Source organism: Morus notabilis, unplaced genomic scaffold (genome assembly GCF_000414095.1).
Source record: "Morus notabilis unplaced genomic scaffold, ASM41409v2 Scaffold1746, whole genome shotgun sequence".
Lineage (NCBI taxonomy): Eukaryota > Viridiplantae > Streptophyta > Magnoliopsida > Rosales > Moraceae > Morus > Morus notabilis.
The window spans coordinates 129151-140521 of NW_010358318.1; the positions used below are offsets into that span (position 1 = coordinate 129151).

Below are 11371 nucleotides of genomic sequence, written 5' to 3' on the forward strand. Positions count from 1 at the left end.
AATTGATTAGCATAAAAAAACCACTCGCAATTACTCACATTGATAACTGCGAGACGCAGAGAGAGAGAGAGAGAGAGAAGAGAGAGAGAGAGAGAGAGAGAGCAGTGAGCTTAAAGGTTTGAGCTTTTTCAGCTCTTGCTCAGTTCTGGTTTTGGAGGTAAAAAAAAAAAAAAAATGAAACAAAGGAAAAAGCTTTTTTAGCGAGCTTTTGTGTGTCATAGAAAAAACCAAGAAACCCAATCCAAGAAAGATATTCATATAACATAGAAAAGACCAAAAATCTTTGCAATAAACATCCCAGAAGTCCATTTGAATAACACAAGAGAGAAATCCTAAACCAGAGAAAGAGAAAGTGAGAGAAAAAAAATGTTTGCTGGAGAGAATGGACTCAAAGGAGACCCAAGGCTTCAAGCCATTTCTGAAGCTATTAGGGTCGTTCCTCACTTTCCGAAACAAGGTTTGGTTTTCTTTTTACTTAGTAGTACATTTTTATTTTTATTTTTTATTTATGTTGTTTTAGTATAATGTTTCTTTTAGGGGAGGGGATACATTTTTGTTCTTCCGTCTTGGAATCTCTGTGGAAGTTTCATCTAACACGTGATTTGTGTTTTTTTTTTCTGTTAAAAAATTATTTGTTTATATTTTACGTTGTGCAGGAATAATGTTTCAAGACATAACAACGTTGTTGCTAGATCACAAGGCATTCAAGGATACGGTGGACATATTTGTTGATCGCTACAGAGACATGGATATCTCTGTTGTTGCCGGTACCACCTCTCTCTCTCTCTCTCTCTCTCTCTCTCTCTTCTTACTTATACGATAAAGTATTATTATTTGAGCTTTACTCTAATAAGGTTTATAATATTTTATTTATTTATAGTTGGAAATGTGGGCATATGTTTATATCTTCAAGACTATCTTTAAAGTTTAATAGTAGGTACTAATAAATGTGAGACAGAAATTTCTCTATCTTATCATTATATATATATATATATATATTTGGAAAGATTGTAGCTTTTGTGAACCCTAAACGAGAGGGATCAAAGTAGGGCTCATTTTTGCAAGTTATTATTTCAGTATTTTCTTTGGATTTTGGAAAGGTATTTATTTCTGACTTTTGTAGCTGCATGCATCATAATTTTTATGGGGATTCTGAGTATATAACTGAGTAGCCATGAAAATGCCACGCATTTGATATATTTTTCTAGATTTGCGATTTGAAGGACTTGAATCACCAAAAGGAAGAGAATTTGTGAAGATGCTCTTTAGCTTTAGCTTTAATTTTTGTTAGAAAAAATAATAATAATAAAATCAGCTTCCCTTGTACCGTTTCTAGTTTCCCAACATTTTGCCCCCACCGAACTTGGCTATTTTTCTCAGAATTTTTTCCATCCACTATTTACAGGGGACTAAGACGTTTGATATCCCTTAATTATTGTTCTTGCAAATTAGTTGATAAGAATTATCTGTAAATGTTCCCTTATTAAATCTCAGGTGATACTTAGGGCCCGTTTAGAAGGTATATTCATCTTTGATTATTGATTCTGATGTTTGAAATTCGAACTTTTGTCAGAGGAAAATACTAGCAGAATCGATGATTTGAGTTTGAGTACATGAAACAAATGGGCTCTTAGTTTGGGTGTCATAGGCCTTGAATGTATCAAATATTTTCTTTTGTTTGGTGATTGGTGATGGAGTTCCATGATATATTGATTATTATTATTATTATTATTATTATTTTGGTTATTTCGTTTTGCAAACATCTTATGGAAGAATCTGATAACTGTAGGGGTGGAGGCAAGAGGGTTCATGTTTGGTCCTTCAATTGCATTAGCTATTGGTGCCAAGTTTGTTCCTTTACGCAAACCAAAAAAGTTGCCAGGTAAAGTATGTCCTTCTATATGTTGACAAAAAACTTGAGATGTGCCATGAAATTAAGAAACTAATTTGTTAATTTTACTAATTAGTGTATTTGCTCTGGACTAGTTGTTTTATTGAGGTAAATTGTTGTGTCAATTTCATTCGAGTTGCTGCTTAGGCTACAGTTAATGTAGTTTATGTTGGTTTTGGGGTTATATTTTTCATATAGGGCAAACGGTCTTTGCTACTTTGAATTTCATTTCTTTTAATTTTGACCTCAGCGGTTTTCATATCGATTAACTCTGATTGGTCCACAAGTGAGCTATTCTTCCGTTGTTGTGAAGCACATGACAGTTTTGTTCATCAAATTTTGACAGTTTTTATTTGTGGTATGTGTAGGTAAGGTTATCTCAGAGGAATATGAGTTGGAGTATGGAACCGACTGTCTGGAGATGCATGTTGGTGCTGTTCAGCCTGGCGAACGCGCGCTGGTGATCGATGATTTGGTCGCGACTGGCGGGACCCTCTCCGCAGCAATTAGACTTCTAGGTGTGTGGCCTTTCACTAGCTATGAAATCTTTTTGTTTCACTGTGATCATTTATCAATCCCGAAATAAACATGTACCCAATTCTTCTTTCCTAGAACGCGTGGGAGCCGAAGTGGTTGAATGTGCTTGTGTTATTGGTTTACCTGAGGTGAAGGTACGACTTTGAACCATTATAGATTTTCCTTGAAGATCCTCTAAATGGCATGGTACGAATGAGACTTGTATATCTGTCGTATACTAATAAGTTATTCTTCTCGTGGACCATCCATCTACATCATGTTGGTTAGGGTGCCTATGTTGTTATTTAGTGGCCTAACATGCATGACATTTATTTCACCTACTACATGAGTTTGTTGTAGTATCAAAAGGTAAAAAGTTGCAAGTTGGATATACAATAAAATATATACATGTGTTTCAAGTAAACCCTCTTTAAATATTTGGGTTTCAATGAAAACGACAATCATTTCAATTTGAAGTGTGAAATTCTGAGATGTATGGGGGAAAAAGATGGCCTGACAATTGAAGGAATTCTGCTGTTTTGAGAAAGAACATTTGCTGTTCTGGTTCATAAAAAAAAAGACCCATCTTTTTCCCAAATGTTAGAGAAGTTTTTGCCTATTGCACCAATAGCACACTCATAGACATCAATTTTTAACACTTTCAGGGACAGCGCAGGCTTAATGGAAAGCCGCTTTACATTCTTGTGGAGCCACGAGAGATGGATCGTTGTTGCTGAGGTATATACACCTTCATTTTCCGTATTAATGATCTAATTTTACATTACATTTATACAAAGCATCATTAGAATTTAGAAAGGTGTACCGAACATGCAAATAACTAATAGTTTTTTTTGCTCTTTTTTGTTTTGTTTTGTTTTGTTTTGTAAGGCGTGAAAAGCACTCGTCTTTCTATAGGATAACAGACTGATAATTGTTTACAGTTTGTTTTTTAGGATAACCATTTCAATAGGTAGTATTTTATTATTTTGTGTCATTATTAGTAGCTGTAATTTGATAATGATACCAGAATTGTATTTATCTAAATCATTATTAGTAGTTGTTACATGGGATAACATGATTGGCCAATTTTTGCAGATAAGTGTGAATTTGATGATTGCTTGGGCTGACTGCGAAAAAGAAATGATGCTTGAGCATTGCAACAACCACCAATCACGTACGCGTTTGCTTTTAAGAAAATGGGTTTACTTTGAGTTTTTGCCTTTGCAAGGCTCATTTCGTGTCATTTTTTTTCTTTAATTTGCGTCAATTCGTAGGGCTATTTGTTATGTGCCATTGCAAGGCTCATTTCGTGTCAGTTTTGAACAACGGATGGGATGGAGAATGTTATTCGTAGAGATTGCTTTATTCTTATAAATCAAAGTCTTTCATTATGGCAAAAGCGTAATTTTATGTGTACTTTCTAGTAGCAGCTGTTCAAAGAAAATCTATTCCAGAAAAAGAAAAAAAGTATTCGACCTGACGTCGTAAAAATGTTTCCAAACCCCGTTTAGATTTTAATCTTATTCCATTTGGAAACGGTGCACCATCTGTAGAAACGACATGTTAAGTTTGTTGTCGTTTCATGTGGCTTTGCCTGAAACAAAATCCAACTATGTATATATATAATCCAACCCCCGTTTAGATTTTTATCTTATTCCATTTAGAAACGGCGCAACATCTGTAGAAACGACATGTTAAGTTTGTTGTCGTTTCATGTGGCTTTGCCTGAAACAAAATCCATCTATATATATATATATATATATATGTATATTTTTTAATCGTCGTTGCTTTAAAATTAAAAGCGACATAAATCCTGACGTCCAAAGTTCCGAGTATATTTTAATAAATGAAAACGACATGCCATTTGTATTCATTTGTATTACATGTACAAATTTGCCTTCGATCCGAGTTTTAAAACGACAACAATATCAACCAAAACTTCAAAAGCAATTTGGGCAACGACATCATAATGAAAAGCACGAATTTCTGAAAACGACAACAGCAACACACGACGTTACATGAAAACGAAAATAATATCCAAAAAACATTAAAAAACGAAAATAACATAAAAAAAAATGAAAAACGAATATAATATCAAGAAACGACAACATAATACTCTTTTTAAGCACAAATTCGAATTCCGAAAGAGATTTGAGATATGATTTTGGACATCATCCAATGACAAGATCATCAGCTAAATAAAATGGATACACTTTAACGAGCAAAACCTGAATGCAATTCAGAAACATTTTTCTCTTTTCCCTCCCCCCATTATTCAACATTCACAAAAAATAAATAGAGCCGAATTTGTGAAGACTGTATATTTGTGACAATTTAAAGGCAAATGTTTGCTTTTGTGAGTCAACTATACGAAACAGAATATAGTCATTTCTTTTCTATCCGGAAGCGAAACAAAAGATGATCATCGACCAGAACCGTTATACAAACCCAGGAGACCTGATCATACTTGAAAAACCATGTTCATCCCTGTTTCAACTTTTTTGTTTTGTTTTCCCCCCCTTAAGAACCCACCTACGTTAATTCTTCGATAGAGCCTCCTCGTAAAACAGAGTTCACCTGTTTTCTTAATCTTACGTTATCAATGAAAATATTTGCTAATAGATTCCTCAACTCATCATCTGCCGTTGCTGCATCTTCACTCATGGTTTCATGATCTTCGTCAAGATCAGGAGCTGAAGCTCCGTTTTCTTGAGTCAAGAGTTTGGCCTGATAAAATGTGTCAAACGATTTGCTGTAAGTGATAATGAAAAAAGGCACACCAAAAAAAGGCACGGATTCCCTTAAAAAAGAAACGAAAGAAAAGAAACACGAAAGTAATGGCAAGAAAATATGGCAGTAGCATATTTTCACACTTCATCAGCAGTAAAGGGAATACGTTCCGTTCTTAGAGCATCGGCGCGCCTTTTCATGATAACGGACCAAAGTTTAACTAGTTGAAACTCACCCATTCTTGTAAGCCCCTTCCTACGTATATTGCACGTATTGTTGTTTTCCATTAAAGCAAATTTCATAAGTTTCTACAATTGAAAAAAACCCAACTCGGCTTCCCCCCCACCCAAATTTGAAAAAAAAAAAGAAGGAAAGTAGGAGGGAGTTTTTAGAAAGGTACCCCATTAAGCAGGAAGTTAATTTGGTCATCTGATGTTTTCAACAGATCTAAAGCCTCCCCTGGTGATGAAGGATGCAAACTGACTTTATCTTCATCTTTCGTAGGTGAATTCCGATTGCATTCATTAAGTCGATTGTAAAGAATCTTGCATTGATGCAGGAGCTTTTTCTTAGTTTTTTCTGCCTGCTTGCTCTTTTGTTTCTCCTGTTCAAGGAGTTTCTGAACAAGACAAAACACCAAACTTTGAGCGTGACAGGCCATCTTTCCTTCCTCCAAGTATATTTGAATTAATTTAAGAAATATAACGATCAAGATAAAGTCTAGGCGTCTAGCAAGTCAACAAGATGAATGATAGAAAGCAGAACTACTTTGAACAAATGGACCCATTATAGAAATTGAGCGACTTAGTGAAAAATTAAACCAAAACACAATTTACTTTAGTAGAGATATATAAATTACCTCGGCTTCAGACTTTTCCGTAAGTGATTTACTGAGCTCATGCTCTAATTTCGCTTGTGAACTTCGGAGAGATTTGACTTCCTTCACAAGAACTTTTCGATCTGCTTTTGACCTTGCTTCTAGCTCCTCATATTGCTTTGACAAAATCTCAAGCTGCTCTTTAGAAGAACCCAACTCTCGCAAAATGTCTTTCTCCTGAAGGGTTGAATTATTTGTTGATTTCGTGCAAGAATCCCCATCCTGGAATTATTTTATTTGCAAACATATTTTATCCCATTAAGATGATTAAATTGAAAACGGATAATACAACATAAACAGGGAACACCGTGAACCTTATCAGATTTTGACTTCAATTTCAACTCCATTTCTAATGACTTCTGCCGAAGTTCCTCCATATCCCACTGCATTTGGGTAAATCTTTCCCTCTCAATCAATATAGCTTGCTGCAGATTCTCTCTGCTTTTCTGTCGATCAGTTTCAAGTTCCACCTCCAAATCCTTGACCTGCATTTATCCATCACGGAATCAGAACACCCATCGGCAATATCTAAGATTTAGGTAATTCATCAGCAGAGAGAAAACTTCAAAGATTTGCCTACATTTGGAACTTCATAGATGTTGCTAGCTATCATTTAATCGTAAAAATATCATTTAAAAAATGCCCATCATGAAACTATGTACAGATTACACGGTAGCATAGTACTAATCCCTCATACAATACAGATTACTTTAAAAGAAAGAAGCCAAGCACAGGCTCATGATTGTGTCTTTATCAGGAATGTAAAATCTGTCCCTCTTTTTTTTTGGAAAGGAATAAAATCTGTCTTTTCAAAACTGAAATATGTAAGGAAAGAAAGTTATGCAACAAAATCAGACTTGTTATATTTCCTGTATAAGCAAGGACATTCTATTATCAGACATTGGTGATGTAAACTAAAAATTGGACCAACTGGTTGATATCGCATCTGAAATTACCTTTGTCGCAAGGTAATCTTTCACAGCTATTTCTTGATTCAGTCTTGCTATAAGATCCTCCATATCTGTTTTTGCTGTGACTAGTCTTCGCTGCATAGTTAGCAGAAGCCTACTCATTTTATGGCGCTGGTCTAATGGAAGAACTAACTGAGCACCACCAGAAGTATGCAACTCAGAGTTACCAAGAACTTCCATGCTGCTTGAAACCTCAGCACCTCCAAGAAGGTCAAGAGAGCCATTGCCAGATGAATTTGGAATCCCAAAATTAGAAGTTTCGCTACCTCTTAGAGAACTTACATCACTTCCTACACTCTCATTTGAGAGCTTGCGTGCATGAGCATTTACTTTACCATGCTCTGGCTCAGAGAATAGATCCATCCCGTTACCAGATAAATACGAAACTTTAGAACTGTTTCCATTATGTGCATCCCTCACTACCACATTGTTCAAATGTCTGGCACGCACTTTATTCCGAGGAAGGCCTTCCAACTGCTCCAAGATAGTTTGCCCCATAAATAGTCCCTCATCAATATTAGCCATGCCGTACTTCACAAGCTTTTCTATTGGGCCTGTCAAATCCTCATCCAATGCCAGATCCTCTATTCCAAGTTCAGAATTGTCATCCATTCCTATCCTTGGAGTTCCCAGCTCAGATATCTCATAAGCAGTATCACTTCCATAATCTGACGCAGCTGATGAACTACCAACAATAGTAGGTAAGCTTGACTGGGTAGGCAAATCACGGGAATTTGCTTCTGAAGTCTGCGGGTTTACATCTTGGAATGCTGAGAAGAATGCAACAGGAGAATATGTATCATGACACATGTAAAACTAAAAAATAAACAGAGGCCTAGACATCCCATCCATAGAAGTACACAATGAGAAAAAATAAAGACGTTTCACAGTGCACATCCCGCGACAAAAAGTCACATACATGACCTAGCAGCAGCTTCAAGTTCAAGAAAGGTAGCCACTGCAACACTTCTTGATACATCAATATCAGAAAGCAGCTTTGTCATCCACTCCTCTAAAGAGCACCTTCTCTGCAACAAAAAAATATATGCGTGTAAAGATACATATGGATGCTTGTGCGTATGTATCAATATAAGGATTGGCCGTGAAATTGTTCACTATGAGATTTTCTTCAGTTATATGAAGAGAAGTGATATCAAAATCAAGGAGAACCGTGGTCTCCCTTTTTCAAATTCAATAGACACCAGTGTCTTGGCGCAATAGACGGGTCATGGATTTATATAGTCTAAAGGAATACTATCAACCTGTTGTTGCCAAAAGTTTACCAGATGAATCAAACAATGAGGGATTACAACCAAACATATCTAACTCGTACAATGAAGGAACTCAAAATTACAGCTAATGCTGATTCAAGTAAAAAGCATTACCTACCTCTTCCAACAGAGCCCGGCTTTTCAATCGCAATAGTCCCTTGGGTGGGGTTGATGGGAGATTTTTCTTAGGAAATACCTTTTTAAGCTGCAAAGCAAGACAAACACGTTCAAACACTCCCTTCACTAAAACAGCAACTTAAGAAAGGAAACCAAGAAGAAATTTCCTATTAAAAAAAAGACTTTCATAAAAACCCTGGCCCATTTACAAACTGAAATGTGTGAACTACATATTAACTAAAACGTAAGGGAGAAAAGAGCAGACTTACGTCAGTGAATAACTTCAAGAAATCATTGAATCTTCTCAGTACTCCATGAGTTGTTGTAACCCCTTCTGGTGATTGCACACCAACATGAACCCTGTAGAACTGTCCCTCCAGAATGTCAAAAACCATATGAGAGAAGATGGCAAGTGCCACTTAAAAATTGACAAGTTGAACTGAAATTGAAGATATATATGTTGTGTTTTGATAAAGCTAGCAACATTGACAAAAAGAAAGAATGTCATATAGTATACAAATCCAAAAAGTAAATGTAATTAAAAAAAAAGGTATTAGAAATTACAAGGCGACTCTTGAAAATAGATTTCAGATCTTATGCACACTAACCAAATAAAACTGTATAGGAACCAAACATTTTAAAGTAATTCGAGAAAGATCTCCGTTGTGGGTTATAAATGTATGTGGACAATTGTTTAGTGGACTCAACTATAATGCATGTGTTTGTTAAAATTGATTCTAGTTTCAAGTTTCAACATGTGTAATTTTGCAAAACATGAGAAGCCCATTAAATTCCATTAGAAACTTAGATTTAATGTTGGATTTGGATAACAATTAATTATATATAAAAAGAATTGATTATGGAAATACAAGATAACAATGGTGACAAGTAAATAAAATTTATTTTCTCCAAGCAATAAGAGCTAGCAGCACATTGCTCGGATGTTGCAAATCAATTCAGTAAATCGATCAAATAAAATCCCGAAAGCTGACATAAAACAACATCTAACCCTGTATATAGATAAACACTGGAGATTCATTTAATTTGAATACCACTACAGGATCTGAATCTCTCGACTTTGGAAGGACAACCCAGGAAGGGATAGTGACACAATAACTCCAACCTGTACGAGAATCATGTGGCCAAACTGTGTCACGACCATTCTGCAGAAAAAAAAAGAGTTTTAGGGTCAAAAGTGGGATATAGAAATGTACATAGAAAAAGAGGGAGAGGGGATCCAATGGAAAAATTACCAACTTCCAATAGCACAATCAATGATGCTTGAAAGTAGATAATAAGAGTAGCCAAATTGAGACGAGACACATACAGATAAACTCTATTCTTATCAATGAAGGGATCTTTCGATGTGGAGAAAAAATCTTTATAGCAGTAGAATCGTAATAGGAGTAATATACTTTATTCACCAATTGTTCGATAAAAGTTATCTTCAAGGAAGAAAACATAACCAAGAATGGTGCATAACTAAAGTTGCAACGGCTTTTACTTTTTTTTGGCTATCACCAAAGCCCAAAACAATGGAATATATAGTGTCATGAATTTTCCTAGTCATCTTCACCCAACTTGGACAAAATAGTACCAATTCATGCAAGTATAAGTCTACTATAAACTATAGAATTCCACAGCATTGCGTAAATTGTGTCAGATGATCACATGCACTTGGCTAAAATGAAAAATGAAGCTAAATAAATCCTTTATCGCCCATTATTGTATTACCTAAATGAAAGGCTGCTCGGTCGCGCAAGAAACAGGAAATTGTGCCAAACCTACAATTTTACTCGTAGCGCGTAGCTAGCTTATAACGACTCAGAGTAATACTGGTGGGACCAATTCCTTTCCCAAATTTCAGCGATCAAGTCGCGTGACATTTAACTTATTTTCTAATTGGTAAGACACAAGATATGGATAGAAATCATATCATCTACCATACGTGACAAATTTACCGCCACTTCACTTGACGGCGATAATTTAGACAGAAGTCAATCCGTATCTTCCATTTAGAGATCGTATTTAAAGACAATTAATGATAGAATTTATCGTTAATCCAGTGACTCTCAAATCTCAATAAATCTCACAGATTCTAATATAGTATTGCTTCAGGTGAAACTTTGATTACCAACTTTTATGCAAAAAAGACGTGATAACATTACAACCTCATTTTTTTTTTTCAATGACAGAACATGCGGTTTAGATCGTGTGACAAAAAATTAACCTCATCATGCTTGTGAACCCTGAATTAATTAAAAACTTTCATCTCAAAATCAGTTATCAACATGGCAAGTAAAAGTTAGGAATAAGATCAAATAACAACAATGAGCATAAAGTAGAATATCATACACCGGAGAGTTCTACAAACTAAATGAACAGCTTATTGAAGATCATTGACCACGGAAAAAAAAAAGAGACAACTAATTCGCAATTAACTACATCGAAAACGCAGCAAAGGAAAACCCTAACAAAGTGAAGAATTCGCCACGAGTAAAACCATTGAAAACTCAAAGTCAAAGAGAATTTACCCATTTCCTCGGAGGAGGACTCCAGTCCATCCCAAGCGGCAGCGGCGAAGTCCCATCGTGCCTGTGCTTCGGAGGACTCCGTCCCTGCATCTTCTGATCTCTCTCTCTCCAAAATTCTATCTCTCTCTCTCTAAGAATCGAAAGCGATCATCTGATTCTGATGATCGCCGCGCGAAATTGAGCGGCAATTGGATCGCGAAACCTCTCTTCGTCGCAATCGGAGGGTTTGGAGGAGAGAAGAAGCTAGGCCTCTCCCTCTCTCCAAAATTCTATCTCTCTCTCTCTCTCTCTAAGAATCGAAAGCGATCATCTGATTCTGATGATCACCGCACGAAATTGAGCGGCAATTCGATCGCAAAACCTCTCTTCGTCGCAATCGGAGGGTTTGGAGGAGAGAAGAAGCTAGGGTTTTGGGATGATCGGATCAGCAGAGCAAAGCGAGAAGAATCTCAACCAGTCAGTGC

The 11371-nt window shown here is 36.1% G+C and overlaps 2 protein-coding genes across 4 annotated transcripts; one reads left to right on the plus strand and one right to left on the minus strand.

The window, feature by feature from the left end:
- On the plus strand, positions 1-4038 carry LOC21388010 (adenine phosphoribosyltransferase 5). Its single transcript, XM_024161834.1, has 7 exons — positions 1-457; positions 657-767; positions 1790-1882; positions 2260-2409; positions 2504-2562; positions 3073-3145; positions 3503-4038. The coding sequence occupies exons 1-6, from the start codon at positions 367-369 to the stop codon at positions 3142-3144; spliced, it is 576 nt and encodes a 191-aa protein (XP_024017602.1). The 5' UTR covers positions 1-366; the 3' UTR covers position 3145; positions 3503-4038.
- Positions 4039-4497: 459 nt separating this feature from the next.
- On the minus strand, positions 4498-11149 carry LOC21388011 (PX domain-containing protein EREL1). Of its 3 annotated transcripts, XM_024161831.1 has the most exons (10): positions 10908-11149; positions 9426-9536; positions 8643-8741; positions 8375-8461; positions 7905-8013; positions 6971-7755; positions 6329-6499; positions 5997-6236; positions 5538-5756; positions 4498-5134 (listed from the first exon to the last, which is right to left on the minus strand). In XM_024161831.1, exons 1-10 carry the CDS (start codon positions 10995-10997, stop codon positions 4940-4942), a joined length of 2106 nt encoding a protein of 701 aa, XP_024017599.1. In that variant the 5' UTR covers positions 10998-11149; the 3' UTR covers positions 4498-4939. The 3 variants fall into 3 exon arrangements, with proteins under 3 accessions (XP_024017599.1, XP_024017600.1, XP_024017601.1); XM_024161832.1 differs by lacking the exon at positions 10908-11149 and having other exon boundaries at positions 4499-5134; positions 9383-9501; XM_024161833.1 differs by lacking the exons at positions 8643-8741; positions 9426-9536; positions 10908-11149 and having other exon boundaries at positions 4500-5134; positions 8371-8442.
- Positions 11150-11371: the final 222 nt, after the last annotated feature.

Bases quoted from the DNA above. Each gene is read 5' to 3' on its own strand.
- LOC21388010 (XM_024161834.1), top strand. From the start codon at position 367: ATGTTTGCTGGAGAGAATGGACTCAAAGGAGACCCAAGGCTTCAAGCC. The intron at 458-656 runs GTTTGGTTTTCT...TACGTTGTGCAG, and splicing joins TCCTCACTTTCCGAAACAAG to GAATAATGTTTCAAGACATA. The intron at 2,410-2,503 runs GTGTGTGGCCTT...CTTCTTTCCTAG, and splicing joins CGCAGCAATTAGACTTCTAG to AACGCGTGGGAGCCGAAGTG.
- LOC21388011 (XM_024161831.1), bottom strand. From the start codon at position 10,997: ATGCAGGGACGGAGTCCTCCGAAGCACAGGCACGATGGGACTTCGCCG. The intron at 8,014-8,374 runs GTAGGTAATGCT...TTTTTGTTGCAG, and splicing joins GCCGGGCTCTGTTGGAAGAG to AGAAGGTGCTCTTTAGAGGA. The intron at 6,237-6,328 runs GTTCACGGTGTT...AAATAATTCCAG, and splicing joins TGAAGTCAAAATCTGATAAG to GATGGGGATTCTTGCACGAA.